Source organism: Mus caroli, unplaced genomic scaffold (assembly GCF_978045245.1).
Source record: "Mus caroli unplaced genomic scaffold, Mus_caroli_1 scaffold_13, whole genome shotgun sequence".
NCBI lineage: Eukaryota > Metazoa > Chordata > Mammalia > Rodentia > Muridae > Mus > Mus caroli.
In genome coordinates this window covers 17,164,050-17,186,218 of record NW_028227268.1, presented here as the reverse complement: position 1 = coordinate 17,186,218, position 22,169 = coordinate 17,164,050, and the positions used below count along the sequence as shown (strand labels likewise).

Below are 22,169 nucleotides of genomic sequence, written 5' to 3'. Positions count from 1 at the left end.
TGTATAACCCTGGCTGCCCTGGAACTCATTCTGTAGACTAGGCTGGCCTCAAACTAACAGAGCTCAGCCTGCCTCTGCCTCCCTAGTGCTGAAATTAAAGGCATGTGACACCACGGACCAAGCCAGCTCAGTCAACAGGGTCTCGAGGGAGGGAGGGAGAATAAAAGAGAAGACAAGTAGACGTTATAACACGATCCCAGCCAGTGCTGAAGCGGGTTCATTTTTCTCCAGTCTGCTTTTATACCATTCTAGGTGCATGCAAAGAATAGGGTCAGTTCTAGGTCAAAGGCAAAGTAGTCAAGGAACAATCCAAAGGTCCCATGATGACTGTATTCAGGGACTTAACAAGCCTATCACCACACAAAGAACACATTCCTCACCTGTAGTCATCTTGAGCCCTGTCCTAGCCAGATGTCAAATTCTTGTCTGAGCCTACTCCCTGGTCCTAGCCTAATGTATATATTCTTACTAATATCCTTAAAGTGGTACCAAGAGTTTTCCACACACCACCCAGCAGTGATTATATTTTATCATCCTTTAAGAGTCATGCTAATTATGGCATTTACTTCATTTGTTAAATGCTTAAAGGCAATCAGTAGCATTTTATTTGTTTTCTGATATATTTTTATTTCTATATAATTTTTCTCTTTTTACTTAATAGCACCCAAATCTCTATATTAGTAAGATAATAGCTGCCATAAACCTTTGATAAATTCTTCAGATAACTTATAACTTCTAATAATGAATCTGGAAGATATCACTTTAGTGTATACAACTATTTGCATGTGTTAGAGTTGAAGAGAGAGAGAGATGCATAGTGGATATCTCTGCATTTAGAGTTGCCTTCCCACTATTTAAAGTAATTATATGGATGTCTGTACATGTGAATGTGGGTGTGTGTTTCTGAGTTCAGGTACCTAAGGAGGTTAGAGGCATTGCATATCCCTGGAGCTGAGTTACAGGTGGTTGCAAGTTACTCAGCATGGGTGCCATGAACCAAAGTCTGGGCTTCTGCAAAAACAGAAACTGCTGAGCTATCTTTCCAGCCCCATCTGCCACCTTTTATGAGCAGTTAGGGATCAAATCCATTTGGCTATAATATTAGGTACCCTTTTGGAAATGTTTGACCTCAGCTCCCGTTCAGTACCTCTCGTGCAATGTAGTCATAGATTATATCCCTAATTAGAGCCGTTAGATGAAAGTTTAAATTCATGTATGTAATGATGCATATTGATTTTCTAGGAGGAGAAGTAGATAGCAAACAGGTGAAAAGTGTTCTATCAAAAATGGGAATAGAGCTTACAGACAGTGAAGTCTCAAAACTAATGGAAAATTTGTCTTTTGATGGTAAGTATTTCAAATACTAAGATGACTTAAAAGTGGTTTTGGCTTTTTAAGATTAAAATAAAAAAAGTATATCTGAAATTATCCCCATTTCCTAAGATTGAAGAAATTTAAACCTATATCTAAAACTTTAAAATATTATCTTACTCTCGGGGGGGAAATTCCCTTGAATTTCTATAAAGGTTTTAACTTTTAGTTTGGGAATAAGCATCCCCACCATGTTGAACTATGCCATCCAAAGGAAGGAGTATTGATGCTAACCTTACCACATAGATACCTACAGGTGATTGTGGAGTTAAAGTAGGGAAAGGATAATGATTACCTACAAGTGCATAAATCAGAAGAGATGCAAGAAACACACACACATGGTCTCACACACACATGCTCACACACACACACATGCATGCACACATATACACAACACACTTATATGTATACATGCACACATGCATGCATACACATAAATATACATGTACACACATATACATACACACACACACACACAACACACGCATATAGGCACATATGCACACACGCACACACGCAAGTTGTACTTAAACTGAATTTTCCAGTATCTCCACCATGTTCTAAACTTTACTTAATACTGTCTCAAATTACATTTTAACTGAGTTCTTTCTAGGGAAAAATATAAAATCTTAGCTTTACAGAAATAATTTTAGTGAATTACCAAGTATTTCTCTATTGCCTGAAACTTGTCCGCTTTTTTTGTAGACGATAACAAGATCTTTAAGAACAGGTTACTAGAGTCTGTGAAGTCTCTCCAAGGTGAGTGCAAAGCCTGGTGAGGGTGCAAATAAGGTTGTGAGCCTCATATTTGTGTAGGCAACAGGACAATGAGTGCTGGATGCTGGCATCTCTGAAGATCAAATGCAAATGTGCCCCCTGTGTTCCGTCTTGCAAGAGGAAGTTCCACACAGGAAAGGAAATAACACATTTCAAATTCGCACAGCAAAAAGTATAGAAGTGATTACCAGTGATGCAAAGCGTTTCAGCAAATAGATGTAAAATTGAGATTTCAGTCATTAACAGTCAGCGCTATGTATTGTTCAAATTAAAGAATGTTTTCCTTTCGTTATCAAAATGCCCTGAACACCTGTTGCCAATTTTAAAGTTTGGTCTGTGTAGGTTTCTCAAGTCAAGACTCAAAGAAAGTAGCATGCATTCTAACTTGATAACTGACTTTGAATAGTTTTAGTGTGTTGGTAATGATTCCAAAATCCCTTTGTGAGTAATGACACATTGCTCACAAAATTCACAATGTGGTATATGTATCAAGGAAATCTAAGAACTCTTCTTTTGGTATCATTTAATCTTCTTTATGCCATCTTCTTTAGGTGGTAAAGTCGACATCAACAACCTGGGCACAGTTCTGGACAATATGGGAGTCAAACTTTCAAATTTGGAACTTAGAGATCTGAAACAAAACATGCAGGTTGGAGGTGAGTATCTGATCAGATATCAAACGTCTCCATTCCTCTGTGTCACTATAATATACCTGCACAGAGCCGGGTGTGGCGGCGCACGCCTTTGATCCCAGCACTCGGGAGGCAGAGGCAGGCGGGTTTCTGAGTTTGAGGCCAGCCTGGTCTACAAAGTGAGTTCCAGGACAGCCAGGGCTATACAGAGAAACCCTGTCTCAAATATATATATATATATATATATATATATATATATATATATATATATATATATCACAGATCTAGAGACAATTCTCTAGGTCTGTATGCATGTGGCCCCTGTCAGTAATAAATGTGAGGGACATCGGAAGGCAGAAAGGATTCTGGGATAGAGCCAGGCAGATTTGCCTGAAAAGATATGAGGAGATAGACACATGGTACCTGAGCACAGGTAACCAGCCATATGGCAGAATGAAGGTTAAAATAAAAGAGATATTTTAAGTTAGATCTAGTCAGAGAAGAGGCTGGCTATATGACCAAGTTATATATAAATATATTTTAAGTCTGAGTCTTACTTCTGGGAGCATGGGGCTGGGAAGTAGAACCAGACTCAACTTCTGTTCATAGTCTGTATAATTTATAAAGAAGTGAAACTGATTTTCTGAGTTTGGGAGATTGTGAAGACCTAGATTAAGACACCTGCATCCAAGAGTGCCTTTTTGCTGTATCATTACATGATAGAACACTAATGGGCTAACCTATTAAAAATCCTTATTATCAGGCTAAGGAGAAGCTCTGTAGGTAAAGGACTTGCCATTCAGGCACGGGGTCCTGTATAAGAGGGATACAGTAGTATATGTCTGTCATCCCAGCACATCTGCAGTGATCTACAGTGACATGGGAGGCAGACACAGGAGAGTCCCCAGAAGCTCGAGGGTCAGGAAGCCTGGCCCAGGCAGCAAAGCCAGTTAGAGAACCTGTCTCCAGCAGTGTAGGTGGGGACCAACACCAAGGCTGTCCACTGACCACCCCAAGGGCATCACAGCCTGTGTACTCACAAACACACACATGCCACCAAAAAATTTTAATTCCACCTTTAAATACTATTAAAATGGCAAATAAATTCTATGTGGATTTTAAAGAGGACATACGTTCAAATAATAGTACCATAGTTTACTTCAAAGAACCCATGTCAGAGAGAGTGTGTGTGTGTGTGTGTGTGTGTGTGTGTGTGTGTGTAACCATTTTCCTAAGGAGAAGGAAGAACCCAAGAAGAGATGCCAAATAGGAGGCACTATTCTGTATCATTGATCAAAGCCACTGATTTCATTTTAGCATATGAACATCCAATTCCTATTTAAAAAACAAAACGTTAACCTTTGGTTTATGAGATTTTTGCCCTCATGAGTACCATATAGTATAAAAAGCCTTCCACATTTTGACTATGATCTCAAACTTGGGATGGACTGCATCCCAGTCATTTTCCCTCTCAATCTAGACAAAATTGAGACACTATAAGCCAGTTATGACATCATTGAAATTTTTTAAGACTTTAATATTTTAAGTGACAAGAAGTTGGGTGAATGGTTTATGGAGTGTTCTTTTGAGTGTGTGTGTACATTGTAGAATGGTAGCATCCAGCTAATTAACTTATGTGTAACTTCATTTTTTGTAAAGCATACATGTAAACTCTGCTCTTAATAAATGTTCAAAAATACAATGCACCTATATTAACTGTTGTACAACAGATCTTTTGACCATTCCTTCTATCTAGCTGAATTTTTTTATCCTTTGACCAATGTCTCCCCAACTTCATCCGTAGTCCAGGCCCTGTTAGCCAGCATACTTCTTATTTCTCAAAGTTCAGCTGTCTTACACCCCATGTGTATGGAAAATCTTTCAGTGTTCTTCTTTCTGTGCTTGGCTCTTTGTTTTCTCCTTCCCTCCCAATGTGCATACCTCTAGTTCATTTTCCTTGTCTGCTCTCATGACTACATCAGTACTACTTTGACTAGAAGTGATAAAAGTGTATGTAGGTATCTTACGATAAATCTTGGTGGAAAAGCTTTCATTTCCCCATTGGTTGCAATATTAAATTGTGAGATGTTCAGGAATGTTGAGTATACTAAAGATCATGGAGTCTTTTTCTTTTTCTATCCATTTTGTTAGTCTGTCTATTGATAGAAGACTTTGGCAGTTATCTTTCTACTATAGCAACAAAATACCCAGTACACGTTTTTTTATGAAGTAGATGTCTGTATGGCTTAAGAGATTCAGAGTGTGATATTGACGTAGCATCACCTCTTGTCTGTATCACCACGTGGGACATATGGTAAAGGTGGCTTTGTGTGTGGAAACAAACAACCAATTGTATCTTGAACTAGGAGCAGAGAGAGAGGATGGTGCTGGATCCAGGCTTTTAGACAATCTACTAATGCACGCTACCAATGAGTCCCCAAAGAGCAACCCTCTGAGGTCAGACCTCAGAGGACTCTGGTATCTGTGGTAGTAACGGGGTTGCAGGAGGCCTGATTGTCATTTTCCCACCGAGCTCCACACAAATTACTCCTAGGGAGCTAGTGACATTTAAAATGCTTTCTCCCTTTCCCTGTACATCCAGCCTGAGGTCACATGCCCCACAGGATCTCTACCACACCTTTGCTCTACACCAGGACTCCCCTTTAGTAAACAGTCAAAAATGTAGTTTAGGTCCTTTTTTTTTTTTGACTTTAACAATATTTTTATTGTTTATTTAGCCCTTCACAGCTCACCCCACACAGAGAAAAAGGTTATTTGTAGTGGGTCACTCATTTTGTAGCTTATGGGGATATGGTTCAAACAGAACTGATGTCAGCTGCTGGTACTGCAGGCAAAGGGGAATCTAGGCACACCCATAAAGGTGGCCACACCCAGATGGGTTGATTGGCAGGCTGGAAGACAAAACTCCCAATAAAGGCACTTTTACAGGGATGTAGCTCAGTGGAGAATACTTGCGTAGTATGCACACGGCTCTAGGTTCACTCTCTTGTACCATAAGCACTTTCAATGGGGTCAGAGAATTGGCTGGAGTGTTGTGGAAACCGGAGGAGGAATTGTTTTAGAGACAGGATCTCACTGTGTAGCCCTGGCCTCAAACTCACAGGGATCCACCTGCCTCTGCCTCCTGAGAGCTTGGAGGAAAGGCGAGCACCACCACCGCCCGACAGGGGGAAAGTTTTTGATGGAGGAGCTATTGACAGGTAGCAAAGACAGCTGAAAGATGATCACGGGCCATCAGTGGGGTCGGTGGGGGCTGCTGTATGTCTTTGCTGCTTTAGAGGGAAGGTGATGTATGCATCGTAGCCAAAGAGCAATGTAGCAAATAAGCCCAGTATCCCAGCGACAACTCTGGAGCTGCCTCTTCCTTCTACAAGGACAACAATGGAGGTGATCAGGTACAGGATGGTTGTTATGAGGGATCTGAAGAAGTCAGTCCAAGGCCAGTTGATGAATGATATCTTGGAGTGCAGGTCACACATGTAGAAGACAAATAAGACAGCAGCAAAGATCATCTCAATCACCGACAGGGAGGAGTAGGCCGATGTTGTAGATGCACTGAAGCAAATCAAAATCACCAGGCACAGTATAATCTCAGCAAACAGGAGAATTCCCTTTTTGGTGTGCGAGAAGCTGGTGCAGGCTAACCAGCAGCCGGGGGCTGAGAGACGCTCAGAATCCGCCATGGTGGTGTGCTGGAGTCCCTGGGACGCAGAAGCTCTGCTTTCTGGCTCACAGGTTCGAGGTCGCTCAGTTTAGGTCCTTTTTGAAGAAGACTCAGGAAACAGTACTATAAGCCTCTCAAGTCGATCACCTTGCTGATGTCACTTGGAACATTTTGAATCTTGTTAAGGGAGTTATGACAAAGTGTTAACCTAGAAGTATGTGGGAAATGGGTATGGTGCCCAAACAATGGTAATGCAGAGTCCCACAGTCTCTGTTACGTCCTAATGTCTTTTAATCTTCTCCTATAGTTGATGAGAAAATTTCGCTACAAACACTGATGCAAAAGCTGAAAGATTATACAGGTGAGTGGGAAGGTTATAAAATTAGGGTTGGGCTATCCTCAATAATGCTTCATATTCAGTAATATTTCTCAATACCTGATGCCTGACTTATAAATTCTGGTATTTTTATAACTTGTTGACAGTATTGGACTCTACAGCTACATGTTTTAAAATTTTCCATAGTTTTGGAATGGGATTCTATAATCTGTTGTTGCTCATGATGTTATAATTTGCTTCAGTGGCACTTTGAAAACACAGTAGAGAAAGGGGCACTGACCCCGAGTCAAGACTTCAGATAGTCAAGTCAGTGCTCTCGTCATATCCATTGTAATTCTCTTTTAAAAATCAAAATGTTGTTTTTCCCTAAGCATAGTATCTCATATCTCTAATCCAGCATTCTAGAGACTGAGGCAGGACTGAGTTCCAAGCCAGTCTCAGCTATACAACTTTGAGGCTGGTATTAAACACACAGGGACTCTGTCTCAAAAGTAAAGAAGCAAATAAATAAGTCTAGAAATTATTTTTGAAGAAAATATTATGTAAGTATCTTTTTATGAATTAAATTAGGCCTGTGAGGTGGCTCAGTAGGTAAAGGTACATGCTGCTGGGCAGGATGAAGCCTTCAGGTCCTCAGGTCAACATGGTGGAAAGAGAAAATCAACTCCTTCAAGTTATCCTTTGTCCTCCACGCCTGCACCATGGAAGATACCATACACACATGTGCACACGCTCACACACACACACACACACACACTCACTCACTAAAAAATAAATGTAACAAATTAACTTTATCAGATTTTACTCACTGTAAAAGTAGCTTATTTGTATCATGAATATAAATTTCACCTAACTAGTTTATGGTCACAATAGTTTTTAAATGATTTCTTTTCACTTTCATCTTTGACCTGAAAATGGGGATACTTTTAATGATAAGGAAACTCTTTTTGTTAGCCATGATGAGCACAGTCTGAACTGTGGTCCTTAGCCAGTCTCCTTTGACAGGGGAGAAGATTGAGGCCAGTGATGTCCCGAGTGTCCTGGAGAACCTTGGTATCGAGCTCACAGACAAGGAGCTGGAGGAACTGATGAAGACGTTGCCCTTCAGTGGTAAGTCCGTGGAAGCTTCTCGTGAGGTTGAATTTTGTTCATCAGAATTTCACTTTTAATTGTTGCAAAGAATTAAAGAATGATTTTAAAGACTAGAAATATACATGAAAACTATCAGTGTCAGTGTTTAAGAAACTAGGCAGCCCTTGACACAGGTTTTCTGTTCCTGGGTCCATACCACTAAGGAGCTCACATGGTTAAAAAAAAAAAATGGAAGAAACTAAAAATAACATCAGAATTTAAAAAAAAAAAAACAAAAACAAAGGTACATTTACCTGTTGACATAATAGACTTATTAGACATATTTAGCATATTGAGAAAGATCGTTGATTTCATTGTTAAAGGTGAAAAGTCCTGGTAGAATATTGTTAAACTCTATTGAGAATAACTCATATGCTAAATAATTAATCCAGAGGACGGTGTGATGGAGCTAGAGAGCTAGCACAGTGATTAGACAGCCTGCTCTTCCAGAGGACCTGGGCTTAGTTCCCAGCACATACATGGTAGATCACGACTCTCTGTAACTTCTGTTTTAAAGGACTTAACGCCCTCTTCTGACCTCTTCAGACACCAGGCATGCAGATGGTGAAGAGACATTTGAGTAGACAGAACACCCACACATATATAATAACTAGTGTATGATCTGATGGTGTTCTCTATGGTTACAGATCTGTACTGATCACAATTGTTATTTTGAGAGTATTTCTGTTATCCGCACATAGAAACACCACACTCAGTGCCAGTCATTCCTCATCCCTAATTCTTCTACACCACTAGGACAGCCACTAACCCAGCTTCATCAATCTGCCTACTGCAAGCAGTTCCTATAAATGGGATTGCATGTGTCTTATTATGTACCAATACTTCATTACTGAATGATCTGAAATAATAGAAATATCATATTTTATTTATTGTATGTTCATTGGTAAATGAGTATTTAATTATTTCCAACTTTGGGCAAGTATGGCTAGTCCTGCAAGTATTCACATACAAGTTTTTATGTTGATATATGTTTTAACTTTTCTAGTATATTTATAGAAGCAAAATTTCTGGGCCATATAGTAACTTTTTATTTAATGGTTAAAGAAAGCCAGTCCAGGGGCTGAAGAAATGACTTAGTAGTTAAAACTTCTCTTTGAAAAAAACTAGAGTTCAGTTCTCAGCATCCACATCATGTATGTAACCATGGCATTTTCCACCCACACCCCAGTTCCCAAATAATGACTCAGGGGCTTATTATTTATTAGCTATACTTGTGGCCTTTTGCTAGGCTTGTTCCCTGACTTGCTCCTAACTTATTTAACCCATTTAAACTATTCTATGTCTGCCACATGATGGTTACCTCTCCTCAGTTTCATACGAGTTTGGGTGACAAATTCCCCACCTCTGACTATTTCCCATAGTTGCAATCTCCCTACTAGAACTCCCACCTTGTAGTTCCTGCCTTTTGCTAATAGGGACATCAGCTTTTTATTGACAGATGATGTTTCCACATAGTCCACAAGCGATTATCCCTATAATGTGATCCAAACCATGTGTAACTCTTCTCCAGGGGATCTGATTCCTTCTTATCTGCATACACACACACACATACAAAGAGAGAGAGAGAGAGAGAGAGAGAGAGAGAGAGAGAGAGAGAGAGAGAGAGAGAGAGAGAAAATAATAATTTTTTTTTAAAGAAAGCCAGATTATCTTCCAAAGTGACTGCACTGAGTATAAGTATTGTAGTAATTTTAGGGGGTGGGTTCTGCCCCACTCTATCCCATTTAGCTCCTGAGTAAACAACAGTGAGACATCAGATGTGATTAACAAGCTAAAGGCACGGTAGTGGTCAGGTAGGTTCTGAACCATTCTAACCTGACTAGGTCATCAGTGACCAGATAAATGCCCTGTTACTTGCCAATCGAGTCTTCTCTGTCCCATGTGTGTCCTCGGGGCTAGCTTCTCTTGACCACATGCTCACAGTCCCTCCTGCCTCATAACAGCTTCTTTCTTCTCTTCTCTTTTCTTCTTCTCTCTCCACTCTCCCTCATGGTCATTCCTGAGACAACCCACTCAATTATAAGTACGGCCTTCCTATCCTCTTTGCCAAGTAATAGACTCCAGTCTTTTAGTCATCAATCAAAGATTATTGGGGAGCATTCTTTATAGCATATTGGTCAATACAATGCCTATGTCCAAACTGCAACCCAATTTTGAGGCAGAGAGTCCAGCATCTAAATATGTACTGCACAAGACCAACACCAACATCTCCCCTTTTTGGTCCAATAAAAATCTTTCTCTTATAATAATGAACTGTATATAATAAGAACAATTATGAAAACCATCATGTAAGAGTTGCATTCACAGTATCTAGTCCATTTATAAATGGCAACTTAGAAGAAAGTACTCTATTATCTATTCTATCTGGCTGAGTTCAGAAGTTTTGCACCTAAATCAGTTTCTATCATAACTTGTATTATCAATCTGAAAACATCTTCTTATACCCCAAAACATGTTCTTAAATCCCAAACTTAAGCTTTTATTGTGAGACTACAACTATCTGGTCTTTAACCCCATCAGTAACTTGAGAAGGATAAATATTACCTGAGTAAGCAGGAAGTGCAGAGCTAGCAACTTCCAAAACTATAAAAGTGACAGAGTAGTCGGCTGCCTGAGCAGTCCCCCCAAATTGCTCAATAACACTGGAGCATCTATCTTCAGCCTTCTGGCCCAGAATATTTAATAGACTTTTTTGAGAAACAGGAATTTTGAAGGGCTTGCCTACCTTGTCCTCGCAAAGCTTAACAGTCTACTTCCCTGCATCTCAATTCTTGTCCAGTTTGGACAGCATACCGTCAGCAGTTGAAGCAAGGACAATTTCTTACCCAGTGGCAGCTTGCCACATTTGAAACAAACTCTACACGGAGGCTCTTCAATGCTCATCATCTATTTTGAACTAGAAAGGTGCTACAACCAGGATCTGACATACTTCAATGTCAAAAAATCTGTTTATTAACAAAACATCTTAAATGTCATGTTATGTGGATCTCTGAGGTTTTTTAAGACAGTCTATTTATCTATAGTATATCTGAATAGGCAAACGTTGTTTGTCTAGCTATTTACTATCTGTTTAGCCTAGGAAACATATTTCTGTAATTAACTAAACTAGTATCTAACATGGCCATGAGTGTGATTAACTGACTACTAACGTGTATTACTTAATGATCCTAAACAGTTTGTAATAAAAGGTTTCAAAAAAACTAGAACTTAACATCTCATTTTAAATAATCAAATAGGTACATTCCTTAAACAAGAGTTGAAACATAAACAGTATGTTTTAACAAAATATAACATTAATCTGTATCAATATACAAAGTCCATACCAAATGTAAAATTTTTGATGTGTTAATGGTCTTTGGTCTAGAAGTAGATTCAGTAATCCACCCTTCCTTGTCATTCCTGTTTCACGGTTTTTTTCTTTTCATCTTTTCTCTCCCCTTTTTCCCTTTTATCCCTTATCCCACTACATAAGGAAGAAAGAAGAATAGAAGAAAACAAAAGAGAGCAATCTCCGAATTTAACCTCCTCTGCCTTGTTTCCTCCTTGACTGTGACCATTTAACAACTTTCAGCCAATCCCCTTTTTAATGATGATAAACTCAATAGGTGACCAAAACCCAATCAACCCAACTTTTAGGAAATGGGGCATCATTCTCTTGAAATTTCTTCCTGCTGTTTTGGGGGTGACAAGAAAATTGGAATATAGGCCAGTCTTAAGAAAGCTAGCTGTAATGATTACTGTCCAGTCTCTGTGTGCTGTAAAAGTACAGGCTTATTGGAAGGCCTGACTTTCCAGTATTAAAGGCTGGACCAATTGGGGTCAGCAGCTTTTTCATGAATCAGCCAATAAGGGCCGCCTGAGGTTGAATCAAGCAGGATGCCACAAAAAAAAAAAAAAAAAAATATCTCAGCATCTCAGCATCCTTTTTCAGCATCCTTAAAGATACATCTTGTCAAACTATATTACTTCCATTGGTGTCTGGTCCTTTTCTTCTGTAAACATATAAACTCTCATAAGCAATATACATTTCTACAATAATAAGTGTATGGAAAGTGCAGTGTGCACAGAGCAGTTACAGATGGTTCTCTGCTCTTTATATGAGCAGGTGCAAGACATCTATCTTTCTTTATAAGTTAGTTTTGATGTATAACAAGGCTGTAATAAAATTTTTTACTTATGCCATATGAAAGGATGGCCTGATGAGTCCTGAGAATTTTGTAGCCAACAAGGCTGATCTGCTATTTGTGGCTGAAGTCCTGGATGAAGACATTTCCATGTCTCAATCAGTCTCCAAGCTGTTCTCATGCTGAGGAGCCAGCAAAAACAAGTTACTTGTTTTGTTGGTCTTCCTGATTTCTTTCTTCCTCTCTGTTGCCAAGCTCTTCAGGGGTTCCTCCCTAGTCACATATGATTTTTATCAGTTTGGAAGGAATCCACAGCAGCCATGGGAAACTGGGTACCTGAAAGGGAGGCTGGAAATGAAAAAGGACCAGGTGAGCGAGAGAAGGATGAAGCCAAGTGATCAAGGCTCAAAGTTTAATATTTAGCTCTGCGTTTATATAGGCAAACCCCACAGACCCATCCTTTGTTTCAGCTGGATTGAGTTGCAAAGCAAGCTCAGCAGGCAGTCTGCTCCTGTGTGTTCTTCAAACCTTTGCTGTTAACATGGTGGGGTTTTTTGTTTTGTTTTGTTTTGTTTTTTATGAAACTCTGAAGCATCTAGCACATTTCCTATTAATGGCTGACCAACTTCATCATTACCTGGATGACTACTATTTCTGTTTTTTGGTATCAAATCTAAACATAGCTAAAGATACTAATGTTTTTACCAAAATTCCTTCTAGGAGTTCTGGCTTTTTAGGTGCTTGATCTGTGTGGGACATATTGTGTGGGGAGGGAGGGGATGAGATTAGACTCCTAAGCAATGACCTCCTCTTGCAAGTGAATATCCTGTTCTCCCAGGGTCACTTGTTGAAAACATTATCCTCAGGCTGGTGAGATGGCTTAGTGGTTAAGAGCACTGACTGCTCTTCTAGAGGTCCTTCTAGAGGTGCAATTCCCAGCAACCACATGGTGGCTCAAAACCATCTGTAATGGGATTTGGTGCCCAATTCTGGTATGTCTGAAGACAGCTACAGGGTACTCACATACATGAAATAATTATATAAATCTAGAAGAAAAAGAAAATATAATCTTCTCCCTTTGATGTTGGCATCCTTATTAAAAGTGGACTGATCATAAACATGAAGAATTACTTCTGTCGGCTGTCTTCCATTGTCTCTATGGTTCATGTTATCCCAGAGACCCCAGGCCCTGATTATTGTTATTTGTAGTGAGTCTTCAGGTTTTAAAGCATGAGTTTTCCCCCTTGTCCTTCATTTTCAAGATTATTTGGGCCCCTTTGCCAAATGCATCTTAGTATCAGCCCTTCAGTTTACACAAATTAGTGTAGGCTTTGATATATTACATTGAGTCTTTAGATCAGTTTGAGGGAGAACACCATGTTCAAAATAATAAGTAATAATTTCAATGAACTTAGACACAGTTGATTTATTAGGGTCTTGGAAAAATTCATTCTGTCATGCTTATAATTTTCAGTGTAAATGTTCTCTGTGAAATTTACTCTAAAACATTTTATTCTACAAATGCTATTATAATTGGGATTGCTTTCATCCATTTTTATTAATCATATTTAAAATGTAATTGATGTTTACAAACAACTTAACAGTTTTAGATGTTTGGAGTTTTTATTGTTAATTTCTTACTATTTTGCTAATTTCAAATTTATCATAACGTGATTTCTGGGTTTTCTTACAGAGACTGGGAAGTTGTACAATAACAGGCTACTGAAGGATGTGAAGGATTTAAAAAGTAAGGAACCCTAGGACAAGCTTAGTATTCGCATCCTCCAGACCTCACGCCATCCAGCTAGTGACTGGAACCCATAAAATACACAGTCATAACTCACTGAGCGTACATTGTATCTACTGTTATAATATGTTTTAGTGACATACAGTCCATTATATTTTAATATTTATTCCACTTTTCCTCTAAATAAAAAGAAAGCAAAGAGCTGTCCATGATTGAAGTGAACCATGGAGCTGTCCATGATTGAAGTGTACCATGGAGCTGTCCATGATTGAAGTGAACCATGGAGCCACAGAGATAACTAACAGTCCACAAACACAAAATGGCCTTGCTCTTTGTGCAGTGGAATAAAGTTAGTACCACTTTTAACAGTATTTAAACATGTCCTTTTATCAATAAGAATAATTAAAAACATAGTACATATGTCTTCCATGTTCTACTAAGACATCCGAATGGACAGGTAATATTACAAAACCATGAAATTTAAGAATTTTCAAATCTCTAATTTTGTTTTAGAAATAGAGTTATTTAAGCTTAGTGTGGATAACACGTCTTTCTTATTTTACTATCATGTGACTTTTCCCCCAATGTTGCTTTACTATCTTTTTTTCTAAGTGGGGAAGATCAAAAAGGATAACCTCCATACTTCTTTGGAAAATATGGGGTTCAAACTCTCAATGGAAGAATTTGCTGAAGTGACAGAAAACCTAGAAACTGATGGTGAGCAGTAAGATGGACTTAAGTTATCTGTTGACTTTTTCTTCTACATGATGAAATACTTAAAATTATAATCAATATTGAATAAGTATTTAAGAACCTAGAGGATGTCCCAATGTTAAGGTAATAGTATGCAATTTAAAAATAACCAAAAATCAATATATTTCTGTGTGGATTACAAGAATGACTAGGGCCAGCAGAATTAGTAAGACATCAAGAAGGACTGGCCATACCTTGCAGGGGTTCAGTGCTTGTCTAGCATACATAATACCCTGCATTTAATCCTTGTAAAGAGGAAAGGAAGGGAGGAGAGTGAAAGAGGGGAAGGAAGAGGGGAGGAGGAAGAAGGGGAAGAGAAATGAGGGGGAAAGGAAGGAAATGGAGGAAAGAAGGAAGGAAGACAGACAAGGAGAAAAGGAAGGGAAAAAAGAGTAAAGAGAAAGAGATAAAGAGAGTAAGAAGTATAGTGTTGGAGCAAAAATAAAGCAAGCTGGGTTAAAGTATGTAGCAGAAGCTCCATAACCAGAGTTAGGCTCAGGCTCAGGCTCAGGCTCAGGCTCAGGCTCAGGCTTAGGTTTACTATATCATATTTGTTCTGCTGCCCATGGCCATCTGCTGTCTATTGCTACTCCTTTTGGTAAAAGCACCACATAAGCTAAGCAGTGGTCTAAGTGTAAAACCCTATGTGCATTGTCATTTTAGCTGTTGTCCTGCCTATTCCTGGGGGATTCTTTGTTATAGAAACATGCCCTCTGTTGTCTGCCTCATTTCTGGATTTCCTACTCTGTCTCTATTCCTGTCTTGGTTCCTCTATCCTTGGACAACTCCTCTTCTCATCCACATGAAAGCTTAAGTTCTCATATTACCTTGTCAGGTCAATGTTGATTGTTTTTACTTTTTAAAAGGACAATATGTTTATTATAGAAATATTTCATAATGTATATCATGTACTCTGATTATAGTCACCCCTCCATTACCCTCTGTGTGTGTACGTGTGTGTGTGTGTGTGTGTGTGTTGTGTATGTTGATTGTATTTTCTGCCTAGAAAGACACATTTGGCTGAGTCTAGTTTATTTCACTTAGTATGATTATCCCCAGCTCCATCCACTTTCCTGCAAATGATGCACTTTTGCTCTTTTGTCTGAATTTAAACTCCATTGTGCATGTAAAACCACCTTTCCTTTATTCACTCATAGATTAGTGACCTCCTAGGCTGATTCCCTGAGTTATCCGTTATGAATAACTCGGCAGTAAATGCTGTTGGCAGATAGCTCTGTGGTACACTGACTTGGATTCCTTCTGGCTTACATTCAGGAGTAGTAAAGCTAGGTCATATGGTAGCTCTAGTTTCAGTGTTTTGAGAAACATCCATAATTTTCATACCACCAACAGTTTATATGTGGTCCTCGTCCACCCTTCCCCCACATCCTCTCCTTTAAAAGTATCTTTTATTCACCAATGTAATTGTCATCTTGGAGGCTTACTGCTGAATAAGCTGACCCTCCTAGTCTTTCTGAACTCTGGCTGGCTGGCTCAAACTCAGCTGTTCTGGCTCAAACTCCTCTCCAAGTTGACTGATTCAACCAGGCTTCTCTCAGCTTCTCTCTGAATTGCTCTGCTTGCCTTGACCTCAAACTAACTCTGGAAATTTGTTCCAATCTTCTGGCTCCTTCTTATTCTCTGGCTTCAACTGCCTCTGCTGACCTACACTGAACTGCTTGAACTTATAAACTCAACTCCACTTCACTGCACTCACAGCACTAACTACCAACTGACTCTGACTCTCTCTCTCTCTCTCTCTCTCTCTCTCTCTCTCTCTCTCTCTCTCTCTCTGCACTGCTCTTAAATAGCTTCTCTTTTCTGTGCTGTTCTGGTGAGAGTTGGAGATATCCTATCTCTAATTCATTCAGTCACATCTTTCTCTGATTCATCACTTTGTCTGCCTCTCATCTAGCTGTTACTTTAAAACATGGCTGCTTTCTTCTACAAACTAATTTTACCTTAAAGATGTGTGCTAAGAGTGTGTCTGGCCGGGCGTGGTGGTGCACACCTTTGATCCCAGCACTTGGGAGGCAGAAGCAGGCGGATTTCTGAGTTCGAGGCCAGCCTGGTCTACAAAGTGAGTTCCAGGACAGCCAGGGCTATACAGAGAAACCCTGTCTCGAAAAAACAAAAACAAAAACAAAAAACCAAAACAAACAAAAAAAGAGTGTGTCTGTATTCCACTCAGAAGGATTAAAAGTGTGTGGCATGTCTGCATTCCAGCCAACCACACAGGCCTACATCTTTGGTTGTGCTCCCTTGCCAGAGCAGCTATGTTGCTGGATTAAAATTTCTCTACACTCTCCAGAATTTGTTTTTGTTTTCTTGATGATAGCCATTCTGACTGAATGACATAAAATCTCAATGATGATTTCATTTGTAATATTCTGATGGCTAAAGATGCTGAGCACATTTCTATGTATCAACTTACAGTTTGTGCTTCCTTTGAAAACTGTCCTGCTCATTGGCCCAACTATTAGTTGTTCATTTGCTTTTCTGTTTGCTTTGTAAAGTTCTCTACGCAGATGAATGGCTGACAATGATTTTCTTCATTCTAAGGGCTGAATCTTATTCATGGTTTCCTCCACCATGCAGAATCTCTTTAATTCTGCCAAATTCCATTTGCCGAGTCTTGCTTTGGTCCTACTGAGTGTGCTATCCCCTGTGACTCTATCTTGATATGTTATCCTGTAGTGGTTTCAGGTATACAGATGTTACATTAGTTCTGTGACCCATTTTAAGTTAGCTGCATTATAGGGAAAATAGTAGGGATCTACTTTGTCCTCTCAGATGGCCTAGGGATGAAACCCAGGGGCAGAGCCTTAGGCCCTGAGCTTCATCTACAAAACTCAAAATTAATTAAGTAATTCAAAATAGAATGATTATAGGGTGTTTAAAATATTGGGAAGGATTGGGCACGCATGCTACAACACATATGTGGAGGTCGGAGGACAGCTTGTAAGAAGTTAGTTCTCTTTTTTCCACCATGTGGGGCCTGGCAGTAGAGCTTGGATATTCGGGCTTGGTAGCAAATACCTGCTGAGCCACCTCACTGGCCCCAGATTACAAATGTTTAAAGGAGAATGAACAAGTTTCCAACAGATATTCTCAATTATGGCATAATTTCTAAAAATCCAAAAAAAATGCTTGAGAAGTGTCAGAAATTGCAATGTGAGTTGAATATTTCTGTATTTCATTATGTATCCATGACCTGTATCTGTTTTCTGGGCTCACATTCTTGATTGTATGTTTCTGTTTAACACAGAAAAGGGGAATGTTGATCTACAGACAGTGATGGGAAAAGTGAAATCCGTTACAGGTGAGCAGGAACCTGGCCACCTAAGGCTTTTTGTTGGTTCTGTTATAGTGCTTCACCATTGGCCTTAATTGCTCTGGTGATTCTGTTGCTTTGCTCCATTTTATAAACATCTGCTTAAACCAGACTTTAAAATTAGACTCCTGGTAGTAACACTTTAGTGTTATATCTTGGTAGAGATACATTTATTTTCTAAAATATTTTCACAGATGTCTTCTCTTGGTTAACATGATAAAGATAAACAGAAATATTGTTTAAAATCTTCACAATTGAAGCTGAATATGGTGGCACATTCTTGTAATCTCAGCACTTGGGAGGCAGAGGCAGGAGAATTATAAGTTTGCTACCAACCTGGACTACGTGGCAAGACACTGTCTCAAAATGAAAAGATGACTCCAATCCCCCCTGAACTTCTAGTTCCTGAAAGTGCATGGTTCTTCCTAATTAGAGGATAGATACTTCTTTCCTTTCCCATACACCCTGCAGAAGCTTCATTAGGGGAAAACTGCCTTGAAAGACTCCTTTCTTTCCTAGCTACTATGCACAGTCAAATGTCAGCTTTAACCAACCGGGAAAGTACTAGCTCAGCTAAGTAGGGAAGTGATTATTCCTAGAAGGAACCACAGGACCAGCCAATATGTGCAGGTGAGAACTGGAACACATGTAGGATAGGCTCTTGAGAGTGTTGCAGCAAAGTCCAGTGTGGCATGTGAGGAAGTTTACTGACACAAAGACATGTCCCTGTAGCTCAGATTTAAGTGCAAGGTGTGCATTCAAACTTATTGCTAAGATGGCTCCTAGAAACTTAGGAAATAATGTTCCTTGTTAAATTACTTAGAAATCTCAGAAATGCTTTAGAGGTATATGTGAACAAAACAAAAAAATTAAAGAAATTGAGTGAGGAGTCTGTTACCTAAGACCCAAAAGGGACACGTGTCTACCTATAAAATGTCCCTGTTTTTAGTCTCAGATCCCACTTTCTGGCAGAGCTAGGACGTTGATGGGAAGACTTGATGCAACTGCAGGCTCAGCTTTCTCTGGCCTTCTATTGCTTTTCTAGTCTTATCTTGATCCCAGCTCCAGCATGGTTTCCTTAGTAAACACGAAATATGGACCTCTTTAAGGCTGCCATTGAGGCTTTTAAACTTTACTCTACCACATCTCAAGTAGCTAAGCAACAACCATTGAAGGCTACATTTACAATTACAATTTCCTCGAAGTTCTCAAAGTTATAAATGCATGTAAGCAAAGCTGTCTTAAGACACAAAAGGGATGCTATCAGGCCTATCCAAATCTAGATGGCAAGTGTTCATGTTAAAAGCAAAACCACACTCAAACTGGCATACTTGAAGTGATAGGTAAGGATCAGGAGTTTGTTCACAGCATAGGAATTACAGACTAATAAATGTATGTCTGTCCTCGATCCACATGAGAATCCTATGGGATCATCAGGAGCCAAGGGATAAAGAAAACTCAATAGTTATGTAATAAAAGAAGTTAGAAATGGAGAAAATGGAAGAATAGGGGAACATAGTAACTATTGCATGTTGATGACATCCAACTTGTACACAGATTCTTTTCCAAATTAATCTAAGTTTTCCTCTAACTTGAGTATAAATTGAGCAAATATTTAAAGCAAATTATTAAAAACTTATCCTTTTTTTGCTACTCTAGTGAGTTAACATACCATTTTTGTGCCCTATAATTGAGGCAATTCATAAGACTTTCCAGACAGTCCAATAGAAAGTTTGTTTGTTTGTTTGGTTGGTTGGTTGGTTGGTTGGTTTTGGTTTTTCGAGACAAGGTTTCTCTGTATAGCCCTGGCTGTCCTGGAACTCACTTTGTAGACCAGGCTGGCCTCGAACTCAGAAATCCACCTGCCTGTGCCTCCCAAGTGCACCACCACTGCCCGACAGGAAGTTGGTTTTTAATGTTTGTTTATACTAACATATATGAGTTCCATGGTATATTGTTATGCTATAAAAATCAAAGTGCAAAGTGTATGGAGCTGGAAAGATTGTTCAGTGATTAAGAACATTGACTATTCTTCCAAAGGACCCATTTCTAGTACAAACATGATGGATCACAACTGACTGTAACTCAGTCCCAGGGACTAGACACCCTCATACAGACATACTTAAAGGCAAAACACCAATGCAAAATAAAAAATATATTTAAAAAGCAAAGTGTGGATAGCCAATATAGATTGATACATGTCATATAATTGCAGAACAAAATAAATATGAAATATTTGATGAATGGCATAAAGTCAAAGTGTCTTAGATCCCAACTTATTTTAAACCACATATAATACTATATCCCTTATGTATTTTATTCAATAAAGTATTGCTTCTATGTGAAAAGCAAAATCATGATTCAGAACATTTCTTTCAATATGAAACAAAATGGATTTCATGAGCATTTGAGACCTACTGTTGGGCTTCAGCCCATCTCTAAGATCTTAATACAGTTTATAAACCCATGAAATCTGTGGAGATATAAGATCAGATCCATAGCTTCCTTCAGATTTTCAAAGGGAGTATGTCTCTAAGAACAAATATTTTGGGGGACTACAAATTTGAGTTAATCATTTTCTTCTCCTTGTCCTGCCTTTTTCTGGATAGAGAACATCAATGTAAAAAATCTGGAAAACGTTCTAGGCAACATGGGAGTCAAGCTGACCAAAACAGAGTTGGATGATCTGTTAAAAAACCTGCCCATTGGTGGTGAGTGTATTGGCTACCATTGACTTTATTTATGATTATGATCTTGCTATCTAACTCGGGAAAGCCTGAAACTTGCTATGTATCTTAGTTATGTTTCTACTGCTGTGATAAAATGATATGACCAAAAGCAATTTGGGGGGATGGGAAGGGTTTGTTTCATCTTAACGGTTTCATCTGGCTTGCTCCTTGTGGTCCTCTCTTCCCACTTTCTTATATCACCCAGGATGAATTGGCCAGGACTGGGCCCTCCCACATCAATCTTTAATGAAGAAAATGCCCTACAGACTCACCTATAGGCAATCTGGTGAGGGGAGCATTTTCTCAGTTGAGGTTCCTCTTCTGAGAAACTCTAGCTTATGTCAAGTTGACAAAACTAACCAGGATTTTATGTAACCCAGGCTGCCCAAGAACTCTTGAACCTCCTGCCTCCACCTCCTGAGTACAGGGAATTCAGCCATGTGCTTAGATCCACTGACATCTGGGCCTTTGGTTTTATAGTCATTTAGGTTTAGAAATGAAGAAATGAATGAGCTTCTTCTAGGGAAAAATAGTAGTACCAGGGAAGACAGGGCCAGTATCAAAACACTTGAGAAGTTGATCCTGAGTGCTAGTGACATGGTCAGAAAGACTTTCTAAATTTGGGGACAGGAAAGCTGGCCTGTAGGACATCGTTACTTCTGAATTTTATCTTTTCATTATCAATTATGAGATTTGCTCTTTAACATGGCAAAAGACACAGTTTTTGAAACAAGTTTATTTTCTATTTAAATTTTTCTGTTTCTTGCTTATTATATATTATGAGTAAATATATTGAGTGACTAAACTAAATGCCTAACAAGAACCCCTGCTGTAATTTATCGGGACATGGCTTTAGATTATTATATTAGGAGAAGGGAAAGTGCTCATAAGTTATTTTGTATCATATTTTGAGCTTCAAGATATGTTTCTTTGTTATAGCTGACAATAAAGTGCCTCTGAAAATGTTGCAAGAAGAACTAAAAGCTTTTACTGGTAAGAATTTGTCATGAATTATTTTTAAACAAATTATGTTTTACACTCAATCTTTTAGCAGTATTTTCTGAGGTGTGATAATAGCTGATAGGTGCTTTTTTTTTTTTAACTTTTAAGCAACATGCATTTCTTTCTTTTTTTAAAAAACAAATTTTATTAGATATTTTCTTCATTTACATTCAAATGCTATCCCAAAAGTCCCTTATACCCTCCCCCTGCCCTGCTCCCCTACGCACCCACTCCTGCTTCCTGGCCCTGGCATTCCCCCTGTATTGGGGCATATGATCTTTGTAAGACCAAGGGCCTCTCCTCCCAATGATGCCCAATTAGGCCATCTTCTGCTACATATGCAGCTAAAGACATGAGCTCAGGGGCTACTGGTTAGTTCATATTGTTGTTCCTCCTATCGGGTTACAGACCCCTTTAGCTCCTTGGGTACTTTCTCTAGCTCCTCCATTGGGGGCCCTGTGTTCATTCCATCCAATAGATGACTGTGAGCATCCACTTCTGTATTTGCCAGGCACTGGTATAGCCT

The 22,169-nt window shown here is 39.1% G+C and overlaps 1 protein-coding gene and 1 pseudogene across 1 annotated transcript in view; one reads left to right on the top strand and one right to left on the bottom strand.

Moving 5' to 3' along the window:
- The window catches only part of Efcab3 (EF-hand calcium binding domain 3), a 418,970-nt gene that overhangs the window by 248,568 nt on the left and 148,233 nt on the right, over window positions 1–22,169 (top strand). Inside the window, exons 110-119 of the mRNA XM_085829216.1 lie at window positions 1,243–1,347; window positions 2,077–2,130; window positions 2,700–2,804; window positions 6,773–6,826; window positions 7,808–7,912; window positions 13,772–13,825; window positions 14,438–14,542; window positions 17,847–17,900; window positions 20,522–20,623; window positions 21,581–21,634. Coding sequence (XP_085685342.1) covers window positions 1,243–1,347; window positions 2,077–2,130; window positions 2,700–2,804; window positions 6,773–6,826; window positions 7,808–7,912; window positions 13,772–13,825; window positions 14,438–14,542; window positions 17,847–17,900; window positions 20,522–20,623; window positions 21,581–21,634 — 792 coding nt within the window. The remainder of the gene's footprint in view (window positions 1–1,242; window positions 1,348–2,076; window positions 2,131–2,699; window positions 2,805–6,772; window positions 6,827–7,807; window positions 7,913–13,771; window positions 13,826–14,437; window positions 14,543–17,846; window positions 17,901–20,521; window positions 20,624–21,580; window positions 21,635–22,169) is intronic.
- Window positions 5,835–6,524, bottom strand: LOC110306077 (proteolipid protein 2 pseudogene; annotated as a pseudogene).